This window comes from Cololabis saira, chromosome 14 (genome assembly GCF_033807715.1).
Source record: "Cololabis saira isolate AMF1-May2022 chromosome 14, fColSai1.1, whole genome shotgun sequence".
NCBI classification, from domain to species: domain Eukaryota; kingdom Metazoa; phylum Chordata; class Actinopteri; order Beloniformes; family Belonidae; genus Cololabis; species Cololabis saira.
The window spans coordinates 47,231,068-47,243,931 of NC_084600.1; the positions used below are offsets into that span (position 1 = coordinate 47,231,068).

General features: G+C 41.6%; 2 protein-coding genes across 2 annotated transcripts in view; one reads left to right on the top strand and one right to left on the bottom strand.

Moving 5' to 3' along the window:
* Positions 1 to 812: 812 nt before the first annotated feature.
* On the top strand, positions 813 to 9,201 carry LOC133459426 (oligoribonuclease, mitochondrial-like). Its single transcript, XM_061739328.1, has 7 exons — positions 813 to 1,036; positions 2,475 to 2,558; positions 2,665 to 2,742; positions 3,916 to 4,027; positions 6,933 to 7,041; positions 7,212 to 7,265; positions 8,644 to 9,201. Exons 1-7 carry the CDS (start codon positions 824 to 826, stop codon positions 8,768 to 8,770), a joined length of 777 nt encoding a protein of 258 aa, XP_061595312.1. The 5' UTR covers positions 813 to 823; the 3' UTR covers positions 8,771 to 9,201.
* A 1,713-nt stretch (positions 9,202 to 10,914) lies between these two features.
* Positions 10,915 to 12,864, bottom strand: part of LOC133459427 (CD166 antigen homolog) — a 47,069-nt gene continuing 45,119 nt past the window's right edge. The window contains exons 14-15 of the mRNA XM_061739329.1: positions 11,743 to 11,973; positions 10,915 to 11,529 (exon numbers count right to left, since the gene is read on the bottom strand). Coding sequence (XP_061595313.1) covers positions 11,760 to 11,973 — 214 coding nt within the window. The 3' untranslated portion in view covers positions 10,915 to 11,529; positions 11,743 to 11,759. The remainder of the gene's footprint in view (positions 11,530 to 11,742; positions 11,974 to 12,864) is intronic.

The window sequence follows — 12,864 nt, forward strand, 5'->3', positions numbered from 1 at the left end:
AAATAAACCAAGTGGTGCCTCGTTCCTTCAATCAGCTGATCTCATCTTCAGTTGCTAGCATAGGCTAGTTCAGCTGCTAGCATAGCAGGCTAGTTCAGCTGCTAGCATAGGCATAGGCATATAAAAGATATAAAATATATAAAAAAGAAATCCTCCATAACATGGAGGATTCTTTGTGCCAAAATTCAATAAATAAATACATCATTCATTAATTAAATGTTTCATTAATTAATTAAAATGGGAATGAAATATGACATTAATTAAATGTGTCATTAATTAAAATTGAAATGAAATATGTCATTAATTAATTAAAATACAATTCATTTTAAGTAAAAACATAGTTAATTATTTCAGTATTTAATTAATTAATTACACATTTAATGAACGAATGACACATTGAATTGACATGACATATTGCATTCCCATTTTAATTATTTAATGATGTATTTATTTAATTTTGGCACTAAAAGTCCTCCATACTTTGAGAGTTTGTATATTTTCAATAAAGTTTGTTAAAAAAAAGGTATGGCGTCACAGCGTATTATTGTATATTATTATTATTATTATTTATTTATTTTTGTATTATTATTATTATTAGTAGTAGTAGTAGTAGTATTTTGACTGTTACCTTCATTATTTATATTATGACTTCTTATTCATACTAGATATTTTTATAATTTTCTCCATCATTGTATGTTACTGTTCCACACTACTTTGTTGGTGTTTGTAAAGCAAGATTTGCTAATAAAGTAAAAGAAAAAAAAACACCTTGGAACCGGAAGTAGAGCGTAAAACCCCGGAAGTAGAGCGGAAGTGGATCAGCATGACGCCGCTGCTCGCGCGGACTCTCACGTGGACTGCAGTGTGCACGCGCAGGCTGCTCACACGCACGCGCTGTAGCGGAGCCGCGCAGAAGCACGTGACGGATCTGGGAGCAGCACGAGGTTCTGGTTCTGGTGGTTTTAGTTCTGGTCCCAGCAGATCCAGCATGAGTTTCGGGGGTCTGGACCAGAGGATGGTCTGGGTGGACCTGGAGGTGGGTAGTTTCTTTTATTATTATTATATTATTATTAATATCATTAATTAATATTATTATTAATATTTATTTGACATGAATTATTATTTGTGTGTCATTAGTAACCTTTATTTTGAAAGGAAGTAGACAGGAAATGGGTAGAGAGAGAGAGAGAGAGAGAGAGAGAGACACTGCAGTCTAGAGTGAAGGCTTAATGATGGCTGTGACTTTAATTAGGTTAAAATTCCAAACAAATTAATTAGAAATACGTTTAATTTCATCTCATACCCCTCGGTTTCCTACAGAAATTAAATCTTTTTAGCCGTAACATATCATCTCCATGTTACGAACAAAATACTTTTACTTAAGCAAAAGAACTCCATTATAAAACCTTAAATGGTGTAAAACCATCCGGTGATTTGGTATTGAAACTAATAACTGTGTATTTAGTGATGAATGTGAAACCACTGGTCATTTATGTTTTGAATGCTTATATTCTAATACCCAGGATATTCATGACTAGCTTCACCCAAAGGTTTTTGATCTGCAGGATTTCTCACCAAAACCTATTATTTTTGGACGAAATTAATTAATTTAATTCATTAACTTTGTTTATTCCATGTTATTTATTAGTATTATTTGAGCCACTCACAGCTGCTCTCGTTGCTAAAACCTCAATCATAATTGATGCTGTGAAAGGGAAAAAAAACTTGATGACAATGATGGATTTGCATCTAACTTCCTGTCAGGTGACCTTTGAACTGTCAATCATCCATCAAGCTCCACAATTATCATGTTAACATTAGATCAGATAGATTTGTCTGGACATTTCTCTTGTGGGACGGGAGAGACACTAAATCAATACATCTCTATGATTGTGCTGCATGAATTCTCAGTTTTGCGGATGCGGGCGAGAGGATAGAAACACTGAGGGATGAAGGAAACAGTTCCATACAAGGCTCTAGACGGGAGGATGGGAGGACGATGTCCTGCATGTTTCAGACGTCTCCCGTACATGCTCTAGGCTGGTCATTAGGAATGGGTGATATTTTACCGTTCACGATTTACCGTCAAAAAAATTCCCCACGGTAAGAATTTGTATCTCACGGTAAAAATGATAAATTCCTGTTGATGACGTTTTTGTGTAAAACTGATTTAAGAAAGGAAGGAAGGCAGGAAGGCTGGAAGGCTGGCTTAGTACCATTCAGTATTCTTTTAGAGCAGTGATTTGGCTCCAAGGACTGAATGTGGTGATAGATTTATAGTTACAAAGGTGGAGTTGAATTGGTATTTTTTTTATCATCATTTTTATCGTTATCGGGATAAATGCCAGAAATGATCGTGATACATTTTTTTAGTCCATACCGCCCAGCCCTAGTGGTCATTAATTCTGGATCTCTCCCCCCAGATGACGGGTCTGAGTGGTTTAGTTATTAATTATTATTATTAATCCCCCCAGATGACGGGTCTGGACATCGACAAGGACCAGATCATAGAGATGGCCTGTATCATCACGGACCCGGACCTGAACCTGGTGGCCGAGGTAACGGGGGGGGTTACCATGGTTACCATGGGGCGGGGGGTCCGTAGGGGGGGTCCCGTCCTCCGTCTCTCCGTCCCCCCAACTCTCTCTCCTGTCTGTGTTCCAGGGACCAAACCTGATCATCAACCAGCCGGACGAGCTGCTGGACGGCATGTCGGAGTGGTGCAGAGAGCATCATGGGAAGGTGAGTCCTGGAGCAGAGAGCATCATGGGAAGGTCAGACGACCCGTCTCCTAGGAGACGGGTCGTCTCCTAAGACACGGGTCGTGTAGAAAGACGTTTCCTTCGTAAGGATGAGGACGGTGCACGTGTTAGAGAGACACCTCCTCCCCGCCGGGAGACGGCGGTAGAAGGAAGATGGAGGTGGAGGAATATTAACACTTAAGATGTGTTTTTAAGGTCCAACTCAGAGGAGAGGGATGAGGGTGTAACCATGGCAACGGCTTGTTACGAGGACCGACCTCAGTGTCGGTCAGAAGAACCTGAATCAGACGGGATTAGAACAGGTTCATGATGTTTCCATCTCCGTCTGCTATAGCTCTGCACTCTGAGAGCGGAGAGCTCTGCCAGGAACATAAGGCACTATCATGTCTTGTAAATACTGCAGAGCTAAGCCGTTTTGGGCTTTATATGCAAGTAATAAAATTTTAAATTGGATTCTGAATTTTACAGGTAGCCAATGGAGCGACGCTAACACTGGAGAGACGTGGTCTCTCCTGCTGATTCCTGTCAGCACTCGTGCTGCTGCATTCTGGATCAGCTGGAGCCTATTCAGCAAATTACTTGGACATCCTGCTAACAACACATTACAGTAATCTAGTCTAGAAGATACAAACGCATGAACTAGTTTTTCTGCATCACTCTGCGAGAGGATTTTCCTAATTTTTGCAATATTACGGAGATGGAAAAACGCTATTTTACAAACCTGATTGACATATGGTTTAGACGACAAATCCTGATCGAAAACAACACCAAGGTTTCTCACAGTTGCACTGGAAGCCATCGCAACACCATCTAATCCCTTCCTAAGATGCTCTGGACCAAGAATGATAACCTCTGTTTTATCTGAATTTAGAAGCAGGAAATTTCTGGACATCCAGTCCTTGATGTCCCTAAGACATGCCTGAAGTTTAACTAACGGTTCTGTTTCATCCGGCTTCATAGACAAGTAGAGCTGCGTATCATCAGCATAACAATGAAAGTGTATGCCGTGATTCTGGATTATACTTCCCAACGGCTGCATGTATAAACTGAACCCTGCGGGTTCAGTTTATACTGAACCCTGCGGAACACCATAACAGACCCTTGACTGTTCAGAAGAAATTATCTGGTTATCTGGTTATCTCCTTGTCTCTAGTCAGGACTAACCCAGGCCGTCCGCAGCAGCACCATCACTCTCCAACAGGCCGAGTACGAGTTCCTGTCCTTCGTCCGGCAGCACACGCCGCCCGGACAGTGTCCCCTAGCAGGTGATGATGATTATTATTAGTGCCACGGCTGTGCCAAGAGGCACTCCTCCTCCATAGCTCTGCAATGGAGGAGGAGTGCCTCTGGCAAAGCCAGAGGCACTTATTGTGTGGATTTATTCTTATTTTTATTATTCATTTTCTGGACAGATTTCGGTTCGCTGCTACTCCTACAGCTTTGAGAAAACGCGAAAAGTAAAAACGTAGAAACGTGCGCCTTAAGTGGGAATCGTGTGCTATGACTTTTATTAGCGATTGGCATGCACGTTTTTGCGCAACGTGCAAAAACGTGCGCGCTTACCCCCATCCGGAATGCATTGGGAGAACTTTGGGGCCTCAGCACTCGCACACGGTTACTCTAAATATTCTGAACCGATTTAGAAAGTTGTAGGCCCTGAATTTAACTACAGTCCTGTGAATGTTCAGAGCGATCGCACAAATAGCTTTTGCACGAGGTGCAAAAACATTTCCAAATTTCCAAACTAATGGGGAACTCATTTCCCCATGTATTTCTATGGCGCCATTCAAAGCAGATGGGAAAATGTCGAGAAAAAAGACAAAATTCACCTTTTTTCAGAGTCACATATCTTTCTCATACTTGCACACAGAAACGTCATTCAAACTTCAAAACGGAAGAAAACTTCTCTTCTCTCTCCAAACAGTTTTTTCCTAAAATGTACAGTTTTCAAGATATGAGCGCTCAAGCGAGGACTGGAAATCATTTTTTTGTCAAATTTAGAGTGAAGCTCTAATTTTTTAGAGTGAGAGAAACCTTATTTTTTATTTGTAACTCGGGCTCACGGCCAAACCGTAAAAGGTAGACAGATAATTTTTGGTCAGAATGTAGACATACGTGTTGGGATTCATAAAATGTGACTTTGACAGCCGGGGTATGCACAAAATTCAAACGGGGGGGCTAAAAGCCACGCGAATTCCTGCCTCGGTCTCCATTGACTGCAATGTAATAAAAAAAATTTAAAAAAATATCTTTTGAATGGTTTGACATAGAGAGTCTTGGGTGGTGTCATTGGACTCAGTATCGAGTCCTTGACCTTCATTGGTGCAAATTTGCCCCGCCCCTTCTTCTGATTGGCCGATACGTTATAGTTCAATATCTTTTGAATGGTTTGACATACAGAGTCATGGGTGGTGTCATTGGACTCTGTATTGAGTCGTTGACCTTCATTGGTGCAAATTAGCCCCGCAATCATCCGGCAGTAGTCCCGTGGCACTTCAAAATTTCCCGGGAATTTTGTCTAGTTATTATTATTATTATTACTATTAGGGCCTTCGCACTTACAGTGCGAAGGCCCTATTGTATCTGTAGGAATTGTTCTTGTTGTTTTTCTCGTTTTTCTTCAGATGAAATGAGGGCCTTTTTTCCCCCTAAACGTGCCCCAAAAGTCACCAAATTTTGCACCAAGCCAGGCCTGGTGATAAATGTGATATTTAATGGTTTGCATTAATGGGCGTGGCCTAACGGCTCAACAGCGCCCCCTAGAAAACTTTGTGCCTCAAGCCCCACAATACGGTTTGACGTACATGCACGAAAATCACTACACACCTGTATCATGTCACAACTTAAATAAAAGTCTCTTGGCGCCATGGCTGAAACCGAACAGGAAGTCGGCCATTTTGAATTAATTCTGTCATTTTGGCGCAATTTATGCCATTCCTTCGGCCGTTAATGCGGCCCGAACCGTAACGTGCACCCAGGTGTGTTATACATCAAAATGTGCGTCTCCATCCTGCGACAACACGCATGACTTTTCTCAGTCAAAAGCGTTACCGTGGCGACGATAGACGCCAAAAAGCGCCCCCCTTCATCTGATTGGTCCATATTTGATAAATCCTACTTTCTGCAATAACTTTTGAATGGTTTGACATAAAGAGTCATGGTGGTGTCATCGGACTCGGTTTTGAGTCCTTAACTTTTATTGGTGAAAATTGCACGCGCGAGGGCCCGTTCAATGCTGCTTGCAGCTTTAATCATTATTATCATGCTTTATAGGAATATTTACTGAAGGATGAGAACTGCTGAGATGAAGGGAAAGAGGTGAATAAAAGGTTTCTGTGAGAACTTTTAACCTAAACCAGTGCTTCTCAAATAGTGCGGCCCCCCAGGGGGGCACGAGGGCCGTCAAGGGGGCGCGTTTGACCTTCGGGGAACAGGCTTTTTTATTTAGATTTTTTTATTGTCCTAGAATAAAGTGCAATTGCACCTCCACTCCATTAGGGGGCAGCGTTTTTTGCAAGTATGAAGTATAGACACGAAGTGTAGCAAACCCTCATGAGACGGAGATAAAGAGACACGAAAGTCTCTCAAAAGCTAAGACGAGGAAATATGACGGAGCGTATGTAGCGCTCGGCTTCACCGTGACTACACTGCAAAAACTCAAAATCTTAACAAGAATATTTGTCTTATTTCTAGTTAAAATGTCTCATTTTTAGTCAAAAAAAAATCTCATTCCACAACAATTTTCACCTGTTTCAAGTAGATTCTCACTTAAAATAAGTAGAAAAATCTGCCAGTGGAACAAGATTGTTTTGCTTGTAATGAGAAGATAAATCTTGTCCCACTGGCAGATTTTTGTATTTATCTGGTGTGAGATTTTTGAGACTAAAAATGAGACATTTTAACTAGAAATGAGACAAATATTCTTGTTAAGATTTTGAGTTTTTGCAGTGTACGGCGGGGGACGAGGAAACACCGGTAGCTTACTGTGTCTGACAGCATGAAGCCAAATAAATGAAGACGTCACTTAAAGACATTAATCCAGACTTCATCTTAGATTTAAAAAATCAGCACAAATTATTTTATATATTTTTGTTTTGCAGGTTAAAGTTTTTTTTAATATTGTGCTCCTGAGTTAATGTTGGTGATCAGTTTGAATTATTATTATTGCAGGAAACTCGGTTCACGCTGACAAGAGGTTCCTGGACAAGTTCATGCCCCAGTTCATGTTCCACCTGCACTACCGGATCGTGGACGTCAGCACCATCAAGGAGCTCAGCAGGTACCGGTCTTGGTTCTGGTCCACAGAGTCCTGGTCCTGATCCTGATCCTGGTCCTGGTCCTGGTTCTGGTTCTGGTTCTGGTTCTGGTCCTGGTTCTGGTCCTGGTCCTGGTCCAGGAGTTCTGAGCTGTTCTGGTTCTGGTTCTGGTCTGACGTGGTTTCTGTTTCAGGCGGTGGTTTCCTGACGAGTACAAGCGTGTCCCTCACAAGAAGAACACACACAGGTGAAGACGACAGCCAACTAGCTAGCTGGCTAACTAACTAACTGGCTAGCTAGCTAGCTAACTGGCCGACCGACCGAACAAACGACTAACTGAAAGAACGAACGACTAACCGAACGAACGACTAACCGAACGAACGAAAGACTAACCGAATGACTGAACGAACGACTAACCGAACGAACGACTAACCGAACAAACGAAAGACTAACCGAATGACTGAACGAACGAACGAATGAACAAACGATTAACCGAACGAACGACTAACCGAACGAACGAAAGACTAACCGAAGGACTGAACGAACGACTAACCGAACGAACGACTAACCGAACGAACGAAAGACTAACCGAATGACTGAACGAACGAACGACTGAACGAACGACTAACCGAACAAACGAAAGACTAACCGAATGACTGAACGAACGACTAACCGAACGGACGACTAACTGAACGACTGAATGAACGATTAACCGAACGAACGACTAACCTAACGAACGAAAGACTAACCAAATGACTGAACGAACGACTAACTGAACGAACGACTAACTGAACGAACGAAAGACTAACCAAATGACTGAACGAACGACTAACTGAATGAACGACTAACCGAACGAACGAAAGACTAACCAAATGACTGAACGAACGACTAACTGAACGAACGACTAACTGAACGAACGACTAACTGAACGAACGACTAACCGAACAAACGACTAACCGAATGACTGAACGAACGACTAACTGAACGAACGACTAACTGAACGAACGACTAACTGAACGAACGACTAACTGAACGAACGACTAACCGAACAAACGACTAACCGAATGACTGAACGAACGACTAACTGAACGAACGACTAACTGAACGAACGACTAACCGAACAAACGACTAACCGAATGACTGAACGAACGACTAACTGAACGAACGACTAACTGAACGAACGACTAACTGAACGAACGACTAACTGAACGAACGACTAACCGAACAAACGACTAACCGAATGACTGAACGAACGACTAACTGAACGAACGAATGACTGAACGAACGAATGACTGAACGAACGACTAACTGAACGAACGACTAACCGAACAAACGACTAACCGAATGACTGAACGAACGACTAACTGAACGAACGACTAACTGAACGAACGACTAACCGAACAAACGACTAACCGAATGACTGAACGAACGACTAACTGAACGAACGAATGACTGAACGAACGAATGACTGAACGAACGACTAACTGAACGAACGAACGACTAACCAAACAACCAACCGACCAACCAATCAGGACTGGGGTCCCCAAACCTGGATCCAGTTCCAGATTAACCCGGGTGTCTGTGGTAACCGTGGTAACCATGGTAACCGTCTCTCTCTCCTCCAGGGCTCTGGACGACATCCAGGAGAGCATCAAGGAGCTGCAGTTCTACAGGACCAACGTCTTCAAGACTCCAAAGATCCTGCAGAACGGGGGCGGAGCCAGGACCCGTGATGTCACCGGTCCCTCCTGAAGGGGGCGGAGCCAGGACCAGTGATGTCACCGGTCTCTCCTGAAGGGGGCGGAGCCAGGACCCGTGATGTCACCGGTCCCTCCTGAAGGGGGCGGAGCCAGGACCCGTGATGTCACCGGTCCCTCCTGAAGGGGGCGGAGCCAGGAGCTAGTTCCAGGAAGTGATGTCACCGGTCCTGAGACTCTGATCCAAGATGGCCGCCAGGTTTTAGGTTGAGTTTCAGCTTCAGCTTTGAGTTTGTAGAAGGTTCAGGACGAGATCCGGATCCTCGGAACCAAAGATTTATTTCTGAAGAAATTAAGAAACCTAAAAGTGACCTTTTGATGGTTCGTGTATATTTAAATTTTTCTTTTTTAACTTTACAGATGAAGTTTAGTGTTTAGACTCTTTTATTTGTTTCCTTAACTACATGAATCTGAAATAAAAGCTTCCAGACGTGTCCCGAGTCCAGTCTTTCACCTTTTCGAGAAGTATTTGGACATTTGATTTGATTTGCAGTAATTTATATTTCCACTAGAGGGCAAATAATTAATTGAAACTTGATTTCTTAGGAAAAAGGGACAGATAAAATAAGCTTAGTCTTCTTTCCGTTTCCTTTCATTCAAGGAAAGAAATTTGTTGGAATGAAATTGAAGTGTTTAGTTTTTCTTTTAATGAATGAAATAAAGGATAAAGAAACCTGCAGGACTTCTGCAGACGGAGACGGAGGCAGGATGAGCAAAACTAGTTTTATTTAACAAAACAGCGCTGGAACAGACAGGAAGTTCATGCCTGGATAAGATACAGGAATGACAGGAAATAGCACGGACGGCAAAGGGTTCGGGGACAAAATCCCTGAGGTCAGGGAAGGTCGGCTCAAACTAAACACAAGTATCAAATAAATACAAATAAATACAAGGAAACCGAGAGCAAACCCACATTTACATGATTTAAATTAGCCTTCATTCTAATAAAAGTGGGCGTGTGCTCTAATTATAATTAGTTCCTGTCAGTTTGGCCCCGCCCTCTTTTCTGTAAGGCAAGTTTATCTGCAGCACAATTCATCACAAAGTCATTAAAGGTGTTTTACATCAATATTAAAAGCAGCAGGACACAATTAAACAGTAAATAACAAATAAAATGATAAAAAAAGGAGGTAAAATAATAAAAAGCACAAGTTTAAAAAAAATAAGGGCAGTAGATCCAGCAGGTGAGTATTTAATTTAGTAAACAGTAATGTTTTTATCCTGATTTAAACGTCTGTAGTTACAGGGAAATACTTCGCTGATTGAATCACTGCAGTGTTTGTTAGATACAGTAAAAAAAACAGTTTAAAGGCAATAACCCACATATTTAAATAAGTTACAGGACACTGATGCAGTTCTGAGCTCGTGTGTCTCCAGTGTTCAGATTCAGATTCAGGTTCAGATTCAGGTTCAGGTTCAGGTGAAACGATCCGCGACTTCACTGCAAAAACTCTAAATCTTAACAAGAATATTTTAGTGCAGGAGATAAACCAAAACAATCGTTCAGTTTGTGATACAAGCATGACATTTGGTACACACATAGCCAAAGGCATTCCAAAAAGATATGGAAGTGGAGCCATCGTGAATTTTCAACATGGCGCCCATGGCAGCCATTTTTCAAAAATGGATGCCAGAAACAACTCTTTTTATGTGACTTAGGGACATAATATGATATTGTAGACATATTTACCACATATAATACTTGGTAGATGTCTCTTGGATAATTGAGAAGTTGTCATTTAATATTTAAGATGGCCGCCATTTTTTAAAGATGGCAGCCATCATTTGCAGGACTGTCTGATACGGATGATGTTTGTGTCTAATCAGTCGTTATTTATGATGCAGAAATCACATTTGAAACATTGGAATTGGCCAGAAGCTTCCTTCTACCTCAAAACTGAACATGACAACTGTTTGTCTTATTTCTAGTTAAAATGTCTCATTACACTTAAAACAAGACTCATCACTGGAAAAAACAACAATTTTCACCTGTTTCAAGTAGATTTTCACTTGAAATAAGTAGAAAAATCTGCCAGTGGAACAAGATTTTTTTGCTTGTAATGAGAAGATAAATCTTGTTCCACTGGCAGATTTTTCTACTTATTTCAAGTGAAAATTTACTTGAAACAGGTGAAAATTGTCAAATAAGTTATTTTTCTGGTAATGACTCTTGTTTTAAGTGCAATGAGATTTTTTGACTAAAAATTAGACATTTCAACTAGAAATAAGACAAATATTCCTGGTAAGATTTTGAGTTTTTGTAGTGTTGCGCTTCATCTCCGACACCTGGTTCACTGTTAGCACGTTAGCATGTTAGCACGTTAGCACGTTAGCATTCACAGAGGTTTGGTTTTCAGCCTCAGAGAAACTGGAGAAACTGAAAGGCACTGAGGGTGATCAGCAGCAGCAACAACGTTAAGCAGCGTCTCGTCAACGTGTGCAATAATTATTACTTCACAATCGTTAGTTTAACAATCTTTAAAAAGACATTCTTCTGTCAAACTTATTAAAAACACTAAACTACCGAGATCTGAACACTCGTCCTCACAGAAATGTACAAACTAGAGTTAATGGAGCAGTTACACACACACACACACACACACACACACACACACACACACACACACACACACACACACACACACACACACACACACACACACACACACACACACACACACACACACACACACACACACACAGCAGGACGGTGATGCAGCTCCATCTTCATTGTAGAGCTGGAAATCCAGAAACCTGAGGAAATAAATACACACCTGAGAACACACACCTGAAAACACACACCTGAGAACACACACCTGAGAACACACACCTGAGAACACACACCTGAGAACACACACCTGTTATCAGGAACAATGTTAGGATGGAGGTGTGTGCGTGCGTGCGTGCGTGCGTGCGTGCGTGCGTGCGTGCGTGCGTGCGTGCGTGCGTGTGTGTGTTTCCAGTCACCTCTGGCAGCAGCTCCTTCAGGTCCGACCGTTCACTCCTCCGTTCATCTCTCCGTTGTTCTCCACCTCTGCCTTCTCCACTTCTCTGTTCACTTCTCCGTTCTCCACCTCTCCGTTGTTCTTCACCTCTCCGTTCTCTCGTCTCTCCATCTCTCCGTTCTCCGTCTCCTCCAGTCTCTCCATTTCCTCCACAGTCCCGTTTTCCGGGTTGGTCGGCCTGTAACTTCCTTGTCTGGGAACAGAGTCCAGTTGGTCTTTAGTCTTCCAGCAGACGCTATAACACACTTAAACCCTTAATCCTTCTCAAAAACCGTCCTATAATCCGGGGCGTCTTGTGTATGAATTTGTGTTTTCTGACCTGGAACCAGTTTAATGAGGTAACTGAACTCAGAAATCTGTCTAAATGTTTTACTTTAGTAAGTGATGAAGCCGATTGATCGATGTTGGACCGTTAAGACACGTTAAAGTCGGTCCTTGGTTGGATACGTGTTGTAACGTTAGTTAACTAATTATGGAGCTGCAATCACCATCATCCAACATCTAGTCAACGTTACCAACGTCAGGTTTTTAGAGTAAACCCAGTTTATCTAATTATGATCAAATGTTGGAATCCAACGTTGTTCCAACCTCAGACCAACTTCAGGTGTCAACGATGAACCAATCAGAGAGCAGGACTCTCACCACTTTTTACTGGTGGATTCCTGGAAGACGAAGGATTTAAAATGTATTTTTCTGTTTTAGTTACCGTATTGACCCGAATATAAGACGACCCTGATTATAAGACGACCCTCTTTTTCAAGACTTGAAAAAACACTTTTTGAACACCAAATTCAATTTTTATACAGAAAATAATGACAGTACATCTGAAACAAATGATTATAACAACATATTTGAGAGAAAAAGCATGTTATTTTGCCTCATTAAATCATTATCTTGAAGTTTGCATCATAACTTCTCCTCAGCTGCCGGTTCACCTGCTGATCTTCCACCCACTTTTCTCCAGATTGGAGAAACTACGTTTCTCCACTTTCTGTTATCTCTTCTCTTATTTTCTTCTTTTTTCTTTCTTATACTATTTTTATTTTTCTTCTTCGTGACAGGGGTTTGTTTTCAGTTCAGCATT

Coding starts and splice junctions, on each gene's coding strand:
- LOC133459426 (XM_061739328.1), top strand. CDS start 824: ATGACGCCGCTGCTCGCGCGGACTCTCACGTGGACTGCAGTGTGCACG. Junction 1,037..2,474: donor TGGTCTGGGTGGACCTGGAG/GTGGGTAGTTTC, acceptor TAATCCCCCCAG/ATGACGGGTCTGGACATCGA. Junction 2,559..2,664: donor ACCTGAACCTGGTGGCCGAG/GTAACGGGGGGG, acceptor TCTGTGTTCCAG/GGACCAAACCTGATCATCAA.